The sequence below is a fragment of the Dipodomys ordii genome, unplaced genomic scaffold (genome assembly GCF_000151885.1).
Source record: "Dipodomys ordii isolate 6190 unplaced genomic scaffold, Dord_2.0 Scaffold31, whole genome shotgun sequence".
In the NCBI taxonomy this organism is placed as follows: domain Eukaryota; kingdom Metazoa; phylum Chordata; class Mammalia; order Rodentia; family Heteromyidae; genus Dipodomys; species Dipodomys ordii.
In genome coordinates this window covers 7318543-7341934 of record NW_012267247.1, presented here as the reverse complement: position 1 = coordinate 7341934, position 23392 = coordinate 7318543, and the positions used below count along the sequence as shown (strand labels likewise).

Here is a 23392-nt window from a genome sequence, read left to right as displayed (position 1 = left end):
ATAATTACTGTTTTCTTACTCGCTCACTGTCTGTACACATTTCAAAGCCTGCTTGGTGTTAGACTGCTGTGTAAACATCAATAAAACCCCAAAGTGCTAGATCATCAGCATTGCTGGGCACAATGGTTTTTCCTTTTTTGGTGTTTTCATTCTTTGAAAGATGTATTTCAGGGTTACAAACATTAGTAATCTCAGACTAATCTCTGAGTCTGTAATGAGTTAACATTTCTCCCAAGTGAACATTTATTATGAAGACTAATTAATTGCTTTCCAGTTACAAGAACCCTTTGCATTCAAAGAAAGTAGAATTCACAAGCAAAGAACATACTGTTTATTAAAACAAAGTAAGGGAAACAAGGGGAGCGTCTCTCCCTTCAAAATCTTTTCTACTTAACGAGCTTTAATCAAGAAATAAACACACAAATGCAAGAAGTATGTACAGGTACAAAAAGTGTGCCTTCGCCAACCAAAATGCAACATTAATTGAAGTGAAAACCCAAGCAATGCTTTGTAGTTGCCTGGATGTCCCCAGGGGACAGCAAGTCAATGCTTATCAGCCATCCTCAGAAGAGACAATTTTGATTAATATCAGACCCTTCTGACTTAGTCTATTAAATCTATTAAACCCTGAAGGAAGGGTAGTCTTCAGATATAAAAGATAGGCCTTTGATTAATAATTCTACTCTACTGCCATTCCAAGCACTAACAACCATGTGGCAAATGTAGAAAGAGTGAGCCTCTGAATTCCAGGAAGATACACTTAATCAACACCTCAGTTCCCCACTCCCTCCTCCCAGGAAGGACCCAAGTTGTGAAGGTGTCAGTACTGGAGAAGCAAAACTCAAGTGACATAATTTACTTCACTGTCTGTAGGGAGGGTCAATTTCTTGACATAATTCTTGCTTGAATTCTTAATAAATCTGACAGAAATCTGAAGTCAAAAGGGAGGGGCTAGGAGGGCTATGCTACCTGCTGGCTGACCTCCAGGTCTGACAGTTTATACCACAGCCCTCTGAGCATATCCTTTGTCCACCAATGCATCCCAAGAGGTACACAGAAGAAACTGTCCACCATGAAGAGGCTCCTGTGTAACTGATGAGGGTGTGGGGGTCACATGGGGGCAGGAAGAAGATTCCACCTCAAACTTCTGTCCCATAAGCATTGCTCTCCTCACAGCAGGGCATTCTTCCTGATGAGTGTGACCAGCCTCCGGCCATACTCTCTGTAGTCCACAGGCTTCACGTCCATCACAGTGGCCTTAATTCGAGACTCGTCCTTTGAAAAAAGAAAAGCTGGTTGTGAGGGATGATGACAGCCCCAGCATGGAGCAGTGGTGATAACCTTCTTTGCTTCAGTGGCTCCAACCAGCCCAGCAGGACGAAGCACATGCTGCATTCAGTTTAGTAATTCCCAGAGAACACCCCGAGTGGGAGCCTGTCCCAGAATTCCCGCTGCTGGGACAACAGCCAGATCCCCACTTCACAGATTCTTTCTCTTGTCCTCAGCTTCCCAACACCCAGAGACTTAAGATCTTAAAGGAAAAGATTTTGGAGAGTGTTCCTATCTCTTAATTCTCTCTACAGAGGCACAAACAGGAGCCAAAAAGGGTAAATAACTTGAGAAAGCCACAAAGCTAACTCTGAAAGCTGTCTTCCGCTCAAGAAAAAGCTCAGCCAAGCCAGACATTGGTGGTTCATGCTTGTAATCCTAGTTACTCAGGAGGATGAAATCTTAAGATCTCGTTTTAAAGCCAGCACAAGCAAGAAAGTCCATGAGTGGACTGTGGGGTGTCTTTAGAAGACAAGGCACTTCAGCCCAGTGGCTGGCGTGGGGAAGGGATTGGAAGTGGGGTGGAGCTGCTATTTACTAGTGTGGTTAAGAGCAAAGCTTGGAAGTCAGGCTGGCTGGGCAGGAGCCTGAGCTTGGTTACTTGGTAGCACGACTCAGCTCAGGCTCATTCTTGTTCTCTGCACGAGAAAATGGGGATAAGGACAGTGCCAACCCACAGGTGCTGTGAGGACCAGTGAGACACATGTATCCCATAGTGCCCGCTAAATGCTGCCCATTCTGACTACCTGGGTCACCACAGACCACTGCAGAAATTTTCAACATAATTTGAACTCATATACGATCTTCAAAACCTAAACTTGCAGGCAGAGAAAGTCTGCGGCACACTATATACATTGTCAGTTCACAGACCAAAAAAAAAAAAATACTAGTTTATTTATTTTTTTCTAAATTTGAGACAGGGTCCGGCTATGTAGCACAATCCTCCATTGCTATGTCCTGTGCTGAGATTATAGGTATAACATACAACTTCCTCTTCTCCAACAAAGAAAGCCACAGAGCATTTCCTCTACATGTTCTACATATTCAGATAAGACACAGAACCTCTAAATCTATTTCCTCATCTGCAAGTGAGGTTCGTAATGGCACCTCAAATTGGCATGGAAGTAGGCAATTCACTGACAAGAATTCTAGAAGGCTGCTGCAGGCAATAAAGGGCGACTTCCCATCGCTAACCACCCCTCACCCCATCCCCAATCCTCAGCAGCCTGACTTACATTATAGGTCTCCAGTTTGACCCTGACTCTGAAGGTGAAAGTTCGGAAGTTGGCATTCTGGAAAACTTCGTCAAATGCCTGCTCATTCTGCAACAACACATAGAAACCACTGAACAACTTGTTGGGCTTTGGAAAGTCTCACCTTCATGGTCTGAAATTACTTAAGAACAATTAACTTACAGTTTTTTGTTTTTGTCAGTCCTGAGGCTTGAACTCAGGGACCAGGCACTGTCCCTGAGCTTTTTTTTGCTCAAGAACGGAACCCAAGCCCAGAGTCCAAGCCCCAGGACCAGCAAAAACAAAACAAAACAAAACAAAACACTCAAGAGTATAGCTCTCCCTTGGTATTTTCAGGAGATTGGTTTCAGGACTCTAAAGTAGATACCAAAATCCAAAGATGTTTAAGAACTCATTCACATAAGATTCCTGTAGGTTTTATATCCTATGAAGGATCCAAATACCTGATACAATGTATATACCACCTAAGCAGTTATTATACTGTTGTTTACAGGAAAAACATCTGTACATGGCCAATACAGGTATAATTTTCCCTCTATAAATATTTTTGATCCATAGGTGATTGAATTTGTAGGATTGGTGGTTGCTGGGCTGGCAGGAGGGCAAGAACAGGAAAGGAGCTGCAATTTTATTTTTTGTGGGGCTTGAACACAGGACCTGGGTGCTATCCCTGAGCTCGTTCACTCAAGGTTAGTGCCTACCACTTTGAACAACAGTGCCACTTCTGGTTTTCTGGTGGTTGACTGGAGATGAGTCCTCCCAGGGCTGGCTTTAAACTGAGATCCTCAGATCTCAGCCTCCTGAGTAGCTAGAGTTACAGGTATGAGCCACCAGCATCTTGCTAAGGAGTTGCAATTTAATGGGTACAGAGTTTTGGTTTGAAAGTTGGAAGAGTTGAAGAGAGGAATAGTGCTGGCACAACAGGGTAGATAGTTAACTACATGATTCAAAACTGTTACGACAAAAAGTAAAAAGGTTGCAATGATAAAGGTTATATATAATTTTTCACACCAAAAATTAAAACACTCTTAGCAAAAATACTATTCTAAGATTCTAAATGAAATGATCTGAGACCCAGTAGGCTTCACCTAACAGGTAGGAAAATACTTTTAAGAGAAGTCAAATTGGGCTGGGAAGGTCGCTCAGTGGTAGAGTGCTTGCTTTGCATACATGAGGCCCTGGGTTTGATTCCTCAGCACCACCTAAGCAGAAAAAGCCAGAAGTAGCGCTGTGGCTTAAGTGGCAGAGCACTAGCTTTGAACTGAAGAGCTGAGGGACAGTGCCCAGACCAAGAAAGAAAGAAAGAAAGAAAGAAAGAAAGAAAGAAAGAAAGAAAGAAAGAAGAAAGAAAGAAAGAAAGAAAGGAAGGAAGGAAGGAAGGAAGGAAGGAAGGAAGGAAGGAAGGAAGGAAGGAAGGAAGGAAGGAAGGAAGGAAAGTAAAATTGTTATAGGCTTACTCATTATTTCAGCCTCAAAGCTATTGACTCAGGGAGCAAGAAAAAGAAACAAGTGGAGTGGGTCAAGGTCAGAGAAGGTCAAGAAACACAGTCCCCTCTCTGCCTCCTACTTTTCAAAGACTATGGAAGTTCCGTTATTAACAAGGACAGTAGGGCTGGAAATGTGGCTTAGTGAGAGTACTTGCCTAGAATGCATGAAGCCCTGGGTTCAATTCCTCAGTACCATATATACAGAAAAAACTGAAATTGGCGCTGTAGATCAAGTGGAAGAGTGCTACTCTTAAGCAAAAAACACTCAGGGACAGTGCCCAGGCCTGAGTTCAAGCCCCAGGACTGTGGGGAGGGAGGGGAAGACAGGAGGAATTAGAGAATCATTTTTACTTATGTATTTATATTTTTTTGTGGTACTCATACTTGCTAAGCTGGTGTGCTACCACTGAGCTATGCCTACAGCAGAGAATGCATTTTACATAAAATGCAAAAACTTAACAGTGATAATACACATATAAAACAAATAGTTCATAAATTCTTTATTTTCATTTTTAATTTATCAATTTATTTTGATCAGTCATGGGGCTTGAACTTGAGGCCTAGGCACTGTCCTTGGGCTCTTTTGCTCAAGGCTAACACTGTACCACTTTGAGCCACAGTGCTATTTCCATTTTTCTGGGGGGTTAATTTGGAGGTAAGAGTCTCATGGACATTTCTGCCTGGGCTGGCTTTGAACCACAATCCTCAGATCTCAATCTCCTGAGTAGATAAGGTTACAGGCATGAGCCACCAGCACCTGGCCATTTTTTTTTTTTTTTGTACTGAGGATAAAACCTAGTGGTTTGTATAGGCTAGGTAATTTCTTTTAATTTTGAGACAAGGTATCACTAAGCTGTCCAGGCTGCTTTAAACTTGCTAAGTAGATCAGGCAGGCCACCTTGTACTTGTGATTCTCCTGCATCAGCCTCCTGAGTAGCTTAGACTACAGGCAAATATATTCGTCCATGCCCAGCTAAGCTAAGTATTTGGCAAGCACTATGTAGCATGCAAATGGTTCTATCATAGAGACTTTTTTTTAAAATAGAAGTTATCTGACAGAACAAACAAAAACCCCCCAAAAAATCTTTCTATGGATTTTCAATATATAAATAATGTATTAAACCTTTGAAAAATTATGTGAGTTGCCATTATTCTTACAGATTAGGGAAGCATGGATGCACACTCCAAGAACATGATGGTTTCTGAGGGAAGTTTCTGCACTTCCTCATTCACCAGTCGACAGAACAGCCAAATATAATAAGCCCATAAAAAATCCTGAAAGGCTGCCTTTGGCCTTAAAATCTGATAGGAAAATAGAGGACCAAGCAAAATAGATAAAAGATACTATCACAATTTAAAGTCAATTCCAGTTATTTCTACAAAAGGACTTGGTTGAGACAATTTTCAGAGATCTTATGAACTGAACCAACAAGACAGAACTGAGGACAGAAAAGAGTAAGAAAAATACCAGCAGCCAATTCTTATTTCTCTGTGGCCTAACCAATTTGGAGGAAATGGGGAAAAAAGAACACTGTGTATAAATGGGTCCCAATTTTCATGGCCTAGAAAATACAGCTTTTAGCTGTTTTATCCCTACTTTCTCAATTAAATCAATCTAGTAGATAAAAAACAAAATGACTTGGGTACTGGGGTTCAAGCCTGTCATCCTTGCCACATGGGAGGTGAGACTAGAGAATAGTGGTTGATGGACAGCCTGGTAATTAAAAAAAATGTCTGTATCCTAAGCTACTCAGGAGACTGAGATCTGAGGATTGTGGTTTAAAGCCAGCAGCCAGTGCAGGCAGCAAAGTCCGTGAGACTTTCATCTCCAATTAACGAGCAAAAAAGCCACAAGTAGAACTGTAGATCAAGTGGTAGAGTCCCAGTCTTGCACAGAAAAAGCTAAGGGACAGTGCCCAAGCCCTGAGTTCAAGTTCTAGTGCTGGCACAAACAAATCAATAAATTCAGAGTTTAAGCAGAGAGTTTATAAACTATGGTGAAGTATGTGGCTGACCTTCTCTTTGAGTTCCCCAAGGTAAGCAGCATTCTGTCCAAGGATCGCTTCAGCTGACTCCTGGAAACAAGTCACCCACTGATTCTCTTGAAAATCGGCAATATTGGCCTAAGAACAAACACAACTCTGTTATCGCAACAAACGCATAATAAAAGGAAGACTTCACTCATTAAAGTAACTTCCACATGACAATATACTATCATCCTATATACATAAGGCCCCTGATGACTGATGGCTTGTCCTCATGATTTTCCCTCAGTATGCAAAAGCACATGCTCCCCACCAGTCTGGTTTTTACTTTTAGTATTGCCATATGACATTCAACACTTTACTATAAAACAGGCTTTATGCCAGAGGATTTTGCCCAATTGTAGGCTATGCAGGTGCTCTGATCACACTTAATGTAGGCAAGGCAAGACGGTTAGTAGGTTATGCGTATTAAACTTTCCACTTGGGCTGGGAAGGTGGCTCAGTGGTAGAGTGCTCGCCTTGCATGCTTGAGGCCCTGGGTTCGATTCCTCAGCGCCACATAAGCAGAAAAAAAAAGCCGGGGAAGTGGCGCTGTAGCTCAAGTGGTAGAGCGCTAGCCTTGAGCTGAAGAGCTGAGGGACAGCGCCCAGGCCCAGGGTTCAGGCCCCACAACCGGACCCAAAAAAAAACCCCAAAACCAAAAAACAAAAAAAAAACAAACTTTCTACCTACACCTTCAACTTATAATGGGGTTACTGGGCATGTGAACTACATCCTTTCTAAAAATGGTGACAGAGATCATGAAACAGGTTTAAAAAGTAATTGGGTGGATGTGTGATTTCAGATCTACGTGGAGACAGAGGCAGAATCCAGGCATATTAGATCTAGCACCCCTCCAGATGCAACAGATTTTGCCCTAAAGATTTTGAATAAGCTCTGTCAGGGTAGGTCCACTGAATTTGATTTTTATTTTTACTTCTTTTTTTTTGGGGGGGGGGAGAGGAGGATCTTATCATAAGAGCCCAGGCTAGCTTGGAACTTGTGATATTCCTGCCTCAGTATCCCAGGTGCTGGGATTACAGGTATATGTCACCACACTTGGTGCTTGTTCGTGGCATTTTAAATTGTGCATTTATTTTCCTGCCACACACAAGGAGCTCCCTGATGGCTCTAAATCACCACTGAACATCCCAAACAATTTCAGTACCAGTGCTAAAGGGTCTTTGCCAGCCACTGAATCCACCTAGCAGTAGAAATGGGCAATCAAATGTCCCCAACTGTGCATATGGTATAAAATTAAATTGGGAAGGATAAAGACAGAAAGCAGATTTTCAAAAATTCAGTTGCTGAGTAAAAGGCAGTATAGAAATGAGGGTGACGGCCAGGCGCTGGTGGCTTACGCTGTAATCCTAGCTACTCAGGAGGCTGAGATCTGAGGATCATGGTTCACAGCCAGCCCATGCAGAAAAGGCTATGAAACTCTTATCTCCAATAAACCACCAGAAAACTGGAAGTGGTGCTGTGGCTCAAGTGGTGGAGCACTACTAGCCTTGAGCTGAACAGATCAGCGAGGGACAGCGCTCAGGCCCAGAGTTCAAGCCCCATGACTGAGAAAAAAAAAAAAAAGAAAAAAAAAAAGAGGGTGATGGTTGTTTTTAAAGGCTTCATTTTGACAATTTTGTTTTTCAAGTTCATGGGGATTTGACTATACAATGTTATGGAAATAAGGTGACAAGAAAAGTTAAAAGCACTGACAAACTCAAGGTAATGGTGGCACATACTGGAACCACCAGTCCCGAGCATCTATCAACAGGTAAGAATAGCAGAGACACAGACACAGATACAGATGTTCAAATAAAACAATTGGGAAGGGAATTCCACTACTGAGGATCCGCGGAATTAACTATCTAAAATGCTTTCCTTCATCTTAGTTGAATGAAAAGTTTATAGCTCACAAAAAATAAGGCTCTTAGCTGGACGCTGGTGGCTCACACCTGTAATCCTGGCTAGTCAGGAGGCTGAGATATGAGGATCTTGGTTCAAAGCCAGTGTGGGCAGGCAAGTCCTGTGAGACTCTTATCTCCAATTAATCACTAGAAAACTGGTAGTGGCATATCGGCTCAAGTGGTAGAGCACTTGACTTGAACTGATGGACAGCGCCCAGGCTCAGAGTTCAAGCCCCACGACTGACCCCCCCCTTAAAAAAAAAAAGGCTCTTAAGTGACCCACCATTTAGTACAATTAGAGTTTAGAAAGAATAGGTGGAATCCTTTTATTGTTATTAAGGTTTGTAACACAGGGGTTACCATTTCTCTTAAGTCAAGTAATGAGTACAATTCTTTTTGGACAATGTCACTCTATCCTTCACTTTCCCACAATTGCCCCTGAATCCCTTTTATCTAAAAATATTTCTTTAAAATTTCTTTTATATCAAGAGTTGAGAGGTGATGCACACTCGTTATCATAGCAACTTGGCAGGCAGTGGAGTTGGACCATGAGTTTCAGATCCTATCTTAAAAAGAAAAGGACCAAGGATGTGGCCCAAATGCAAGAACATTTGCTTTAAGCTGGAGGCCTTGGGTTCAATTCCCAGTACTAAAAGAACAACAACAAAAAGATCATCTAATTATGAGAATATTCATTGCACGGAAAAAAAAATGAAACTATAGAAAAATATACTGAAGAAAATAAAGAACCAACCAGAAATAACCACCGGCAACAATCTGGTCTTGTATTCCTTCTCCCAGTCTGGTTCTATCTATGAATATCCCTCAAGACCACAGAAAACAGACTCTTTAGTATTTTCTATCTGGAATGAATAAAGTCTGAATCTTTACTTATGTCATTTAATAGTCTTCATAAGGAAAGTTTTCAAATACTGTCAAATAGTAAGTGGTAAATTCAAAGGCCTTCACAGTGATGATGGTTGTTCAACAAAGGAATTAGCAGAGCAGGAGGGACAAGCGAGTTGAATCCAACCTTCTAAAATAAACAGCAGTGTGACAGACAGCTTTACATAGCTGTGACATCTCTGGTTATTTCTTTGGAATAAATTCCTCCAGCTGGTTACTGTGTCAAAAAATATAAATGCTTTTAAGCCTTCTGATATATTACTGCCAAATCACTTTCGAGAAAAACAGAAGAATGCCCTTTCTTTATCGTTTAGTTACTATCACTAAAAGTATACCTTTCATTCAAACCACCATAACAAAAAAATCTTTACAATGCAAAAAAGTCACAACACTACCTCACATTCCAATGTTAAAAGTAACAATGAACCCCTTAAAAAAAAAGAACTAGATATAGGTATATCTAGATATATATGCTTAAATAACTTACAGATACAAGTGATGTCTAAGTACAGTTACTGCTGTCCAGAAATAGCATTTCAAATATGAGTGCTACCAATGTTGTAACCATACAGAATGAGTGGAAATTGGCCAGGGTGCCAAGAGACTCATGCCTGTAATCCTAGCTACTCAGGAGGAGGCTGGAATCTGAGGATCATGGTTCAAAGCCAGCCTGGGCAGCAAAGTCCATAAGACTCTTATCTCCAATTAACCACCAAAAGCTGGAAGTAGAGCTGTGGCTCCAGTGCTAGAGCACTAGCCACAAACAAAAGCAGCTCAGGAATAGTAGCCAGTCTGAGTTCAACTCTCAAGACCAGCACAAGAGCTGGGAATGTGGCTTAGTGGTAGAGTGCTTGCCTAGCATGAATGAAGCCCTGAGTTAAATTCATCAGTACCACATAAACAGAAAAAGCTAGACATGTCACTGTGGCTCAAGTGATAGAGGGCTAGCCTTGAGCAAAAGAAGTTCAGGGATGGTGCCCAGGCTCCCAAAGATTAAAAAAAACCAAAAAACCCAGTACAAAACAAAACAAAAAACCCTTTTAGTAGAAGAACAGTCATTCAGGTGGTGCAAGGTCCTTACTTCTTCATGCACTCATCCACAAGCTCCCCACCACAAATGCTTTGGTGCTTCTAATGTAATCCTAACATATGACAGCGAGTCAATAAACATGCCAGAGCTTCTCATCTCCCACTGTACGTACCGACAAGATCATGCGGTATTTGAAGTTAGGAAATTCCCGGTCACACTTTTCACAGCGATACAGGCCATTCTGCTGGTCAATCACTTTCTTATTGCAGTCCTGAGATGGGCAGGCTTGGTACATACAGTTCTCTTTGCGAAGATACACTACCGTGGCTACAGAGCTGAAATAGTCCGCCTTTACAAGAATAAGAAAGGGGGAATGTGAGAACACACCTGCATTTAGGACTGGAACCAACCAGATGGGGCTCAAAGCTGCCCTTACACACGGATGTCAAGTACTTACATGTGTGCCTGTCCTAAGCTCACAAAACGATTATGGGAACCATTCATTCTGCAGTTTCAGAAATAGCATGTAAGGCGTACAAACCCAGGGAAGAAATAAACCAAATTCTAAGGTACAAAATTCCTTCTTACTAAGAGTTAATTCAAGCCAGGCACAAGTGGTTCATGCCTAAATCCTAGATATTCAGAAGTCTGAGATGTGAGGCTCATGGGTTTTTTGTTTGTTTTTGGTCGGTTGTAGGGCTTGAACTCGAGCTCTTCAGCTCAAGGCTAGCGCTCCACCACTCAAGCCACAGCACCACTTCCTGTTTTCTGGTGATTAATTGGAGATAAGAGACTCATGAACTTTCCTTCCCAGGCTGGCTTTGAACCATGATCCTCAGATCTCAGCCTCCTGAGTAGCTAGGATTACAGGCATGAGCCACTGGCACCCAACTGAGGATCATGGTTTGAAGTCAGTTCAAGCAGACAAATCTGACTTTCTTTTTTTTTTTTTTTTTTGCCAGTCCTAAGGCTTGAACTCAGGGCCTAGGCACTGTTCCCGAGCTTCTCTTGCTCTACTACTTGAGCCACAGCACCACTTCCAACTTTTTTTATGTGGTATTGAGGAATCGAACCCAGGGCTTCATACATAATAGGCAAGCACTCTACCACTGAGCCACCTTCCCAGCCCCTCTGAGAGACTCATTTCCAATTAACCATCTAAAGGCTAAAAGTGAAAGTATTGTTCCAAGTGGTAGAGTATCAGGCATGAATAAAAAAGCCAAGCAAGAGTGTCAGGCACTAAGTTCAAGCCCTACTATGAACGTGCATGCATATATGTGTGTATATGTGTGTGTGTGTGTGTGTGTATGTATACATGTATACAGGTGTCTCACACCTGTAATCCTAGCTACTTAAAGAGGTTGAGCTCTGAGGATCCCAATTCAAAGCCAGCCTGGGCAGGAAAGTCCATGAGATTCTTACTTCCAATTAACCAGCAAAAAGCCAGAGGTGAAGCTCTGACTCAAGTAGTCGAATGCCAGCCTTAAGCAGGTAACTAAGGCATAACAACTAGGCCCTCAGGTTAAGCCCCAGTACCATCATTACCACCAAAAATCTATAAGTAAATAAAAGATATAGAGTAGCTATGATCAACTACTCCTCCCACTCCCACACTAAAACTAAGATCAGTGATTTCTAGGTCATTAACCTAGAAACTTAGCTGGATAATTTATTATTCAGCTTCAGGTCCGATAAGCCATTCAGTCATAGTCGCTTCTTCAATTCCTCAGAAACCCCTGTTGTGGGGCAAGAGACAACATGTAGATGGAAGCAGACGCCTTTGTTCCAATAAAACTTTACTAACAACAAGCAGTTGCATCAGAACACAAAAATACCCATGAATGAGGATCTGTGCCTTGGACGTGTAGAAATCACTGACAAGTAAATCTAGAAAGCACTAAATTGTGCTTGGCTTTTTGTTGCTATTTGTTTTGACTTTCAACCCCCTCCTGAGTCTCCAGAGCTTTTAAAATTTATTTTTACTGTATTTTAAAAAATATCTTCAAGTGGCTGAACAAAGTAGTTACCATTCAACAAATCAGTTTATGAATACATCTTGATCAATGTCACCCCCTTACTTCATTTTACCCCTTCTATAACAAGCTAACCCCTCCACTCCATTGAGTGGAGTACTGTGACTGCATTCTCCCCCTTTTCTTTCATTCCGCTACTCCCCTCCCCTTGACCTTCTCCTGTACCTTTCAAGTACCTATTTCCTGGTTTCGTTTTGTTGTACTGTGGTTAGTTTTTCTAAGGAATTAAAATTTAAATTCTCCTCTGCAAATACTGTATTTCAGTTAATACATTTATAAATTATTTCTAGCTTCTATATACAAGAGAAAACATGTGTCCTTCGCCTCCCTGAATTGTTTTAATTTGTACTTGATATCCAGGCAGTGGTTTCAGAGACAAAACAAGGTGAATGCTTAAAAGAATCTGGCTACTTCCCCGCGTAGAAGGTTCTAGAGCTAGGGCTGTAGCCCAGTGGTAGAGTGCTCACATAGCACCCACAAGGCCCTAGGTTCTAACCTCAGCACCACCAAACAAAACAAAAAGAAAAAGAAAGCTCTAGAGAAAGGCGGGCACTAGTGGTTCATGCCTGTAATCCTAGCTACTCAGGAGGCTAAGATCAGATGACTGTGGTTCAAAGGCAGCCAGGGCAGAAAAATCTATGATTTTCTTTTTCTTTTCTTTTCTTTTTTTTTGGGGGGGTCCGGTTGTGGGGTCTGAACTCTGGGCCTGGGCGCTGTCCCTCAGCTCTTCAGCTCAAGGCTAGTGCTCTACCACTTGAGCCACAGTGCCAATTCTAGCTTTTTCAGTGTATGTGGTGCTGAGGAATCAAACCCAGGGCCTCATGCATGCAAGGCAAGTGCTCTACTACTGAGCCACCTTCCCAGCCCAAAATCTATGACTTTCATCTCCAATAAACTACTCAGAAAAAGCTGGAAGTGCCGAGCACTGGTGGCTCATGCCTGTAATCTTAGCTATTCAGGAGGCTGAGATCTGAGGATTTCGGTTCAAAGCCAGCCCAGGCAGGAAAGTTCGTGAAACTCTTATCTCTAATTAACTACCAGAAAACCCAGAAGTGGTGTTGTGGCTCAAGTGGTAGAGCGCTAGCCTTGAGCTGAAGAGCTGAGGGACAGCACCCAGGGCCAGAGTTCAAGCCCCATAACTACCACCAACAACAAAAGGCTCTACAAGAAGTAAGTCTCTTAGGCAAATGCCTGGAGCTTTCCTGTATTTCCATGTCAGGTCCAGACTCAAGACATGACTTGAAAGTCTAGGTGCAGACATGCAGAAAGTCTAGGTACTTGGTATGCCCCATTTCTTATCACATACTATCTTTAGATCAAGAGAGAAACTGGGAGGCAAGAAAATGAGAAGAGTGGCTGTTCCTATGACAGGAGAACACAGATTTATCCCATGTTTAATTCTCACAACGCTCTATAAAAGCATTGTGAGTTTCTGTTGATGACAGTGATGGATAGGGATGTACTGTGAAATCAGACAGTAAGAAATAAAACCTGCATTGTATATGCTGACAGCAAGGGATCAGGGCGCATAAAAGAAATAAGTGATTTAAATATGTAAACCATTTATTTAAATATTCAAATGACCTAACCTATTGACAGAACACAGGTTAGGTCGAGACAGTGGGAGGGTTATCCCACACATACTGACAGGAAAGCTATAAGTAAAGCCAAATACCAGTCAGTCCCCAGTGGGGTCCATCTGCAGCCCCCAACCTGTAGGGGGCCGCAGAACACAAATGGGGAACTGCCTGATGCTGAACACTGAGCCTGGATGATTTCCCACTCAAAGAAAAAAAAGTCTTTGTAGGGGCTGGAGCTGAGGCTCAAGTGGTAGAACACCTGCCTAGTAAGTACAAAGCCCTGAGTTTAAACCGCAGTACCACAAAAGAAATAAAGTATTTGTGATTTGTAGAAGCCATTAGAAAAATAATGTAAACCCAAAGTCAGTTTACAATGTAGTTATAATACAGGGCTCAGGCACAATCACTTTCTTGAGATCCTCTGAGCCTTCCCATTTTTCTGCCTTAATGCAGGGAAGGGCTACAACACACTTTAAAGTTAGACAGCATTGGTTCATTAGGCCTGGACAAAGTCCCAGGTAAGAATGAACACCTGACAGCTGGTATCACTAACCAGATCTCAAAATTCAGGCCTCTGTACTCTTTTGCATGCTTTTGTGGAGACAGTGAAGAACGTAAAAATACCTTGTCACCTTGGCCCAGGTTCTCCAATTTAACCTCATATAAAGTTTTCCAGTTGGTGTTGCTGCCTCCTGTTCCTCCACCCCTTTGATCAGAGATGGAAACACCATCTAAGGCTTGTCCTTCTGAGTCAAACCTGAAAAAATAAACAATAAGGACCATAGGGACTTGATTTGTATATACTTCTCAAAACATGCTTCTTGTTTCTACTTACTAGATAAAGGCATCTACCCACACCAGCTTTCACATCCATCCTGTCATGTGAGCTCAAATTAGCATCTTCTGTTTTACCTTAGTCTAAGGAAGAAAGTGTTCTTTCCTTTGATCTCATTTGCTTTGATGCCCCCCAGTGGTCAAGACAATCAGTGCCAAAGTACCACAGACCCTTCCCTAGACTACCTCTGCACAGGAAGAGTAGCCAGGATTGAGGCCTAAAAATACTGTGAAAGTCAACAATTGTAAGCTACAATGTCGAGCTCTAGTACAGTCCTTTGCATTACTAATGCTCATCTCAGTTGCAGCTGCATTGTGTGCACTTGCTTGTACATCAGTACTACAGCTCAGAACTCGCCTTTGCTCATGGCTAGGTGTTCCACCACATAAGCCACACCTCCAATCCAATGATTTTGTTGGTTAATTGGAGATGGGTGGGTCTCACAGACTTGGTGTGGTTCGAGTGGTAAGAGTCCCAGCTGAGCAAGCAGCTGTATTTTTATCCTCACTGAAATGATTGGAAACAGTTTCCACGGTGGAAAACTTAAGCCCAACATGAATTCAATTGATTATATAACCCAAAACAATCTACCAGAAGGCATTATCTATATTTTCTTGTAGATTTGCCTCCTTATTAAGATTTTACTTATGTCAATATTAAATTCAAATTAATCTGTATTAAATTATTACTAACATTGATTATACTTCTTGGCCACCTATCAGTTGACATGTAGGAAAGGCATGAAGGCCAGGGAGAGGGAGGATTAGGGACATACTTGTGACAATAGTCAGCCTGAGATTAAAAACATGCCTAACATCATTGCAATGGTGAGTATCTAAAAGCTAACCACACACAGAGCAAGCTTTCTAGAAACAGAGCATCCAGCAGAATGGATGCTGCCCTAAGCTGCAGACAATTGCCTTCGCATTCTGTCAGGTAAGCGGCTAAATCCGTCACCGAGGCACAGCAAGGTCCATAAATCTGTTTCACCGCTACTAGCTACACAAGTTTATGGTTTCAAAAACTCCAAGGAGACATTTGCCACCAAAGACAGCTCATCAGGAGTCAGCAGAGCAAGGAGAGAGGCAGCCCTTCTTACAATAAAAATTCTACTTTGTTAGAGCCAAGATCTAAACATCACTAATCCCTGCTGCGTGGGGTGTGTGCACCAAACCTCTCTCTGATCAATGACAAGTTATTTTGTTCAGGGGATGGGCATGTCTTTTTATGTTGCCTGGCATCCAGTTACTGACAATGAAATATGAACACCTTAATGTGGGCACACAATTAACTGGGGGTTGTGCTTCAGACAAAGGCTGGAAGAAAACCAAGCAAAACCAAACCAAAGTCCTGGTTATTTCTGGTCAGACTATAATAGGCCCTGCTGGATAATGCCATGCCAGCTTCCAGAATAGTTAAATAAAAGGATGGCGTAAGTGACATGAACACTTCTATAGATGGTTTAGAAACTGTTAAAACACTAGTGCTATTTGTTGACATCAGACTCAAAACAGAAATGATGAGTATGAAATACGAGCTTGTTCTTGAATCACTTAAACCCTAAGACCCAGTTGGAAACTGACACGTCCCCATGTGACTATAACTATACAAATTATTTAAGCTTGGGCTTGTTAAAAGTGTTTTCCCTGACCACATCAATTCTTATATACCATGTTTCAGGCTGAAGTGCTTTTTTAAGGCAGAGTTTTAATGCCTTCAAAAGCTAGATATGGTGAAATTTTTAACAGGCTCTCCTCATCCCTTGAGTGCTTTGAGAATAACAATATAATGGCAACAAAAGTCCATTGTTCCCACCCTGCTATATCAGAGTCACAGTGAATACACTCGAGAAGATGTGACCTGCACCAGAGGCACAAGAGTAAGAAAGAACATTCTTCCCCCACAGCTCAAACATAGCAGCAAAAGATTCCCTCAGCATACATCCTGTATCACCCTGCTGCTAAAGCCCCTCCGTACCCTGCTTTGGCAGGATCGAGGTCAGCACACAGCACTTACATTCTAATCGCCTTCTCTGACTCTCCAGGTTTGTTGTGGGATTACGAGCTTGTCACTTTAAGGGCTTTAAAGACATCTCAGAAGGCATAAATAAAGCCTCCAAGAAAGAGGAACTGTTCCGTTCAGTTAGGAAGCCTTCTACTTGGTTGAGAGCTCCTACACTGATGGTACCCAGCTCTTCTCAAAGCCCAGACTCAAATTTGATTTAGCCCCACAAAACCTACCATCCACGCAGCTTATAGGCCTCTGGGATGTCAGGATTCATAATGATAGTGCTTGAAGACAGAACGGAGAGGCTCCGTCCACCAAAATCAGAGACTCTCGCCCCTTTGATGGCCATTACCGGCTGTCTGGACCCATCAAACTTGTCTGCCTACAAAACAAACACCAAATACATCTAAGTATCACTGGCAGGAATTCCAAGAAAAAGTTAATAGTACAATGCATATTAATCTGTGCATGCGAAATCTATATAAGACAGACCTCACACTCATGTTAAATCTGCTCAGAAATAACATGACAACTAATCTACCACTACTTTCCTAGAGTTACAAAGAAGAGCATTTTACTACAGAAAGCTGAAATCATAGCACATCTCATAGAAAAGTTGTCAAGTAATTGCCAGGGAGCTCAACCCTTTATCCCTATGTGGCCAACTCAGGACAGGACAAGGCACCTGGAGTCTTTCTGCTCAGTGTGAACACTTACATCTTCCCCCCACAGCGTAGCAGTCACCACTTTCCCTGATGTATCCATCAGATAGATGTTCCTCTTAGCAACTTCTCTGTTGTTAGACTTGATAGTGATCTTAGTGGCATCTTCATAGTTCTTGCAGATCCCTAGTATGTCTAAAACACAGGCACAAGTCTTTAGCAGGAGTGATCAAGGTTCCTTTCACGACATGATCAAAGGCCAAATGATAAGCACAGCAAGTCTTGCACCTCCCTATACACTGCAAATAAACTAACCACCACTGCTCTCCTGGCCTCAAGCCTGAACTTACCTACAAGTGCATCTTTAGACTTGTTCTCTAGGTCACCAATCCCTGTGAAATCAAACTGAACTGTGGGCAAGTGATGATCATCTTCGCAGGGCACGACAGAAGTCTCATTATTGAAGGTCATCTCATAGTCATTTTTAACAGCTGAGAACTGTTTGTTAGCAATCTTCAGGGTGCCTTTTGAGAAATAATACACCTGCAAAAGAGGCCAAGCCATGAGATGTGATAGTCCACCACATAGAATGCAAAAACTCCTTAGGCAGGTTGGGAGTATGGTTCAAGTGGCAGAGTATATGCTTAGCAAGCACACAGCCCTGAGTTCAAATCCTGGTATTGGGGTGAGGGGGTGAAGAATCCCTTTATTGGAATACAACACGCTAATGGATGAGACCCCTCTCCCCCACCATTATTCTCACTGTTCCATACAACTGTGTCAGTTCTCCACCAACCCAACGTACCTTATTCACTTCAATAAGAGGGAAGAACTTGTCCACTTGCTCATTGAAAGCAGTAGCTCTGATTTCACCCTGTAGAAGCAAGTAAGAGCAGGTTAGGAATGTGGTGTTCTGCATCCCAGTTTAAGTAGTGAAAAGCAAGCCATGTTAGCATCAAGATGACATTTCAGGGGCAGTGGCACAAGGGGACCTGTGAGAGGGCTGCAGCAGACATCCCAGAAACCCACATTTTACAGCCACACTTTCAGCTCCCCCAAAACAACAGAGGGGCCGGGCACCGGGGGCTCACGCTTATAATCCTAGCTACTTAGGAGGCTGAGATCTGAGGATCATGATTCAAAGGCAGCCAGGGCAGGAAAAGTCTATGAGACTCTTATCCCCAATAAATCACTAGGAAACCAGAAGTGGTGTTGTGGCTCAAGCGGTAGAGCACTTGCCTTGAGCTAAAGAGCTGAGGGATAATACCCAACCCCAGAGTTCAAGCCCCATGACCAAAAACAAAACAAAACAAAAAACAAAAAAACCCAGAGAGGGTCAAGTAGCCAAGCCAGTAATCACATTTAAATAAGATGGAAAGAAAACAAAACAAAACAAAGGACAGGTTTAATATTGTGATAATAAATAAAAGCCTCAAGTTCCAGATTCTGAGTGGCACGACCAAAGCCCACGGGGCTATGAGGAACACGGGTGACTCAAGCAGCCTCCCTCCTGCTTGCCACCTGAATGATGGATGAGTTCACACTCAGGAGCCGCTGCCAAAAATGTTATAACGAATCATGCTTTCAAGTTGCTTCTGATTCTTATTTTTACTATTCTGTCAAGGCAATATGTTAGAGAGAGATGAGGAACTTAAATAAATAAAGTGTTGAAATATTTAGCCCACTGTAGATTAGATGGACAATTTGTAGAAAATGAGGTTCTGGTACTGACTCTGCCATCACAATTAAACATTTGGGGTGATACGCCAACTTCCAAAAGCAGGAAGAGGAAGAGAAGAAAAAAGAAAAGAAAAAGGAAAAAGAAAGGGATGACAATGACAGTTTCGAAATGTTTTGTCAGCAAAAGGGTTCTATCTAGTTTAAATTAAAGCAGATAATCTGGATCTCAGTGGATCATGCCTACAATCCTACTTGCTAAGGAGGCTGAGATCTGAAGATCACTGTTTGAAGCCACTCTGGGCAGAAAAGTCCATGAGACTCTCATCTCCAATTAACCACTAAAAATCCAGAAGTGGAGCTGTGGCTCAAGTGGTAGAGCACTAGCCTTGAGCAAAAAGGAAAGACACATAGCCCAGGCCCCAGAGGTCAAGCCCAATAGTGGCACAAATAAGTAAATAAACAAAGCAGGCAAACAAGCAAGCAGATAAGACTCTGTAGGTCAGATCTTATTTATTGTTTGTTTGTTTGCCAGTTGTGGAGCCTGAACTTTGGGCCTAGGCACTGTCCCTCAGCTCTTCTGCTCAAGGCTAGCCCTCTACCACTTGAGCCACAGTACCACTTCTGGCTGTTTCTGCTTATGTGGTGCCTCATGCATGCAAGGCAAGCACTCTACTCCTAAGCCACCTTCCCAGCCCCAGATCTTATTTATGATGGCTAACTCTCTCCCTCCAGTAACCATGCAAGGATTTCATCTTTTTGGCCTCAGAAGCCTACAGAGCCCAGGCTGTTTCTTGGAACCCAGCCCTGTGACTACCCCACCTGACACATACTCACACTTTCATCCACAAGTTCTAGAGAGAAAAGCTTCCCTTCCCCCCGGGAATTGCTCCAAGTACGGATCTGACTTTTATTGGTGACACGAGCACAAATGGTCCACCTAAAAAACAAACAAGGGACGTTAAGTGTTTGGAGTCTTCCTTACCTGACTACAGATCAGGTAAGAACGTATTTTCCCACAGTCCTTCTTATCTTACACATACTCCATTTGTAAGTTACCTGTATTTTAATCCAGCTAATTAAAAGACTGAGATGACATTCAGGCTTGACAGTTTACAGAATAAGCAAACAGTGAAACGTACAAGGTGATTTAACACTAACTCATTCTCCTGTCAAATAAGCAAGTTTATAAACTCTCTTCCCTCTCTAAAAACCATCACCAAGGCAACAATATCCCCTTAATGAAAGGCTCTAAGCTTTTTTTAAAAAAACAAAAAAAACCAAAAACCCAGTTACACCAGTAATTATATTTTGTCACTATTTTCAGTTATGGGAAATGATATAACTAATGTCAAACTTCTGTCTTGGAAAATTTCTAATGCATGCAGAGTATGAACCTACATACAGAACATGGCACCTGTGGGCCATTAAAGAAAAACACATTAATGCCGTATGACCTTAGAGGCCACTGAAAAAGGAGGCTCGAGAACCAAGGTCCAGGTCTATGCCCATCCTGAGGGTAGGTGCTGGACACACTGGTTACCTTACTTCAGTTTCACAGGAAATGATCATCCCTATACAGCTAAGTACTAGAAGAATGAATAAAAATATACCTGAAAGAATACTGAAAAAAAGAACTCACTAGTTGGATGTCAGTGGCTCTTGTCTGTAAGCCTAGCTACTGAGGGGGCTGAGATTTGAGGATCATGGTTTGAAGCCAGTCTGGGCAGGAAAATTCTTAACTCTCCCATTCAACCACCAAAAAGCTAGACATAGAGCTGTGTCTCAAGTAGGAGAGCAATAGTCCTGAGCACAAAAGCTCAGGGACAGTGCCCAGGCCCAGGATCTCACCCTGTCCCCCACATCACTATTTTCTAACAGTCTAAGATTAAATGAAAAAAAAAAAAACCCTGATATAAAAGAAATACATATTTGGGACATAACTAATGTGGTTCATATAAATAGCACAGATTATCTTAGTCAAACTAAATCACAGTAACAACTTTTAGACTTTGAGTCATTTATGTACATGAGATGAAATGGCTTCTGAATGAGCAAATATTTATTTTTATTCATGAGCTTATCAATTGAGTTTCTAAGCAGTATGTTTTTATTTTAAATTTTTCTAAAAGTATGGAAACCTACTGGCTACACCACATTGCTATTTTTTCCTTTTTTTTTTTTTTTTGGGTGCCAGTACTGAAATCAGAGCCTCACACTCTTGTTTTTTTCACTCTAGCCTGTTGCTCTAACATAAGCCACTCCCCTACTTCCAGCTTTTTGCTAGCTAACTGGAGATAAGAGTCTCTCAGATTTGTGTGCTTGGGCTGGCTTTCTACTATGATCCTCAAATCTCAGTCTCCTGAGTAGCTAGAATTACAAGCCACCAGCACCAGGCTTTTCCATTCTTTTTTTTTTTTTTTTTTTAGCTCCGTCCTGGGGCTTGAATTCTGGGCCTGGGCATTGTCCCTGAGCTCTTCTGCTCAAGGCAAGCATTCTACCACTTGAGCCACAGTGCCACTTCCAGTTTTTTTGGTGGTTAATTGGAGATGAATCTCATGGGCTTTCCTGCCCAGGCTGGCTTCAGATCTCAATCCTCAAATCTCAGCCTCCTAAGTAGTTAGATTATCATTGTAAGCCACTTCACCCTGCTTTTTCTTTCTTTTTTCTTTCTTTTCTTTTTTTCTCTCTCTCTCTCTCTTTCTTTCTTTCACTTTTTCTTCTTTTTTTAAAATAGAAATTAAAGAAAAAAGTAAGGAACCCTTTCATGAACCCATGGTAACTGTGCACTTGGCCAACAACTCACTTGGACTGGTAAGGGGTGAGGCTGGCGATTGGCACGACTTTGGCCTGTGCTCCCCCAGAAGGGTGTGAGAGGCCCGTCCCAGCAGGTTTTCCAAATGTCTTTGAGGCACCATACATCTTAGATACAGTTGAACCTTTACAAGTAAACACACACAGAAAAGGACAGTCAGTATTCTCCTTAGCCTATATAGTAAATTTTACAAGTATTCTCATTACTGATATGCCTGGTGAGGTAAAATTTTTCATTTTCAGTATCCAGATACAGAGGGAAGCAGGAGGCCAGGAAAGCAATCTAGAATGAGGGCGGGGTGCAGAAGAATCCATAATTACATCCTTTGGCTTAAACCCCAAGGGTCAAAATAGAGATGATAATGAATCCGCACTGCTCTTTCTCAGGTCCACCCTGTGAAACTTTTTCTCTTGCACCAATGGACACGATAATGGGGCAGAGAAAGAAGATTAACTTGACTGGGAAAACTGATAGCAAGTCTGTAGGTCCCTAAGAAGAAAAGTGATTCCCCACCTTTAAAGGAAAAGGAAAAGCATGGCCATAAGGGACCAGGAGGATGGATATTGGCAGGAAGTGGTATCTATCACCAATGAATCATTTCGAAACACTGTCACTGGATGAGGTCTACAAGGAAAGCTTTAGGAAGGATGGTTTTAGTTGGGAACAAAGGGCAAGACTCAACGTTTGGTCAAGGTGAAAGGTAGGAGGCCACTTTGACTTGCTGTCTCTAAGCTCTATAGTGGCCTTGCATGTGGAAACACCACTGTTCAAAGTTTACTAGCAAATGAGTTTTGTGCTCACAAGCTTTATAGCTGTGAAGCTTCAGCCACTAATTCTGAAAAACAAATTTAGTTCAGTGATCTCTTACCTTCCACATCCCAAGTTTTTTTCATATTAGAATGTGTTTAGGGGCTGGGAAGTTGGCTCAGTGATAGAGCGCTTGCCTCACATACATGAGGCCCTGGGTTCAATTCTTCAGCACTACATAAGCAGAAAAAGCTGGAAGTGGCGCTGTAGCTCAATGGTAGAGTACTAACCTTGAGCTGAAGAGCTAAGGGACAGTGCCCAGGCCCAGAGCTCAGGCCCCACCACCGACAAAAAAAAAAGAACATGTTTAAAAACCTAAATTCACTGTGTATTTATGAGTTCCCAAAACATGTTTTACACTACTGCAGGTATGTGTAGCACTTGGTTAGAAATACAAAAAAAAAACAAATGCACGCAAGAGTGGAGTGCCTCAGATCCTAGAGCTTTCTGTTCCACACAGGAGTCAGAAGACGCCAACAGACATACAACAGGAATGACCCAAGGACACACATGTACTCTGCAGTATGCACACATATGAAACACAATACACAGTTTTATTAAACACCCACAAGTGTCCATTATCCACTGTATGAGAGAGACAGATGAGACAGACAGACAGACAGACACACATACACACACACACCCAGGGAGTGAACCCAAGGCTTCCAGAATGCAAGATAAGAACTGTCACTAAGCTACATACATCCCCAGCCCCATTCATCCAAATCATTTATTTGTTGTTGTTGGTTGTGGGGCTTAAACCCAGGACCTGGCACTCTTCTGCTCAAGGATAGCACTCTACAACATTGAGCCACAACACTACTTCCAGTTGTCTGGTACTTAATTGGAGATAAAAGCTTCACAAGGGAGCCGGGCGCTGGTGGCTCACGCCTGTAATCCTAGCTACTCAGGAGGCTGAGATCTGAGGATCGCGGTTCAAAGCCAGCCAGGGCAGGAAAGACCGTGAGACTCCTATCTCCAATAAACCACTAGAAAACCGGAAGTGGCGCGGTAGCTCAAGTGGTAGAGCACTCGCCTTG

General features: G+C 42.3%; 1 protein-coding gene across 1 annotated transcript in view; it reads right to left on the bottom strand.

The window, feature by feature from the left end:
- Positions 1 to 308: 308 nt before the first annotated feature.
- The window catches only part of Rpa1 (replication protein A1, 70kDa), a 60425-nt gene continuing 37341 nt past the window's right edge, over positions 309 to 23392 (bottom strand). The window contains exons 7-17 of the mRNA XM_013016561.1: positions 21537 to 21669; positions 19568 to 19670; positions 17859 to 17927; positions 17404 to 17596; positions 17109 to 17248; positions 16625 to 16773; positions 14174 to 14306; positions 10109 to 10285; positions 6085 to 6192; positions 2565 to 2651; positions 309 to 1275 (exon numbers count right to left, since the gene is read on the bottom strand). Coding sequence (XP_012872015.1) covers positions 1171 to 1275; positions 2565 to 2651; positions 6085 to 6192; positions 10109 to 10285; positions 14174 to 14306; positions 16625 to 16773; positions 17109 to 17248; positions 17404 to 17596; positions 17859 to 17927; positions 19568 to 19670; positions 21537 to 21669 — 1397 coding nt within the window. The 3' untranslated portion in view covers positions 309 to 1170. The remainder of the gene's footprint in view (positions 1276 to 2564; positions 2652 to 6084; positions 6193 to 10108; positions 10286 to 14173; positions 14307 to 16624; positions 16774 to 17108; positions 17249 to 17403; positions 17597 to 17858; positions 17928 to 19567; positions 19671 to 21536; positions 21670 to 23392) is intronic.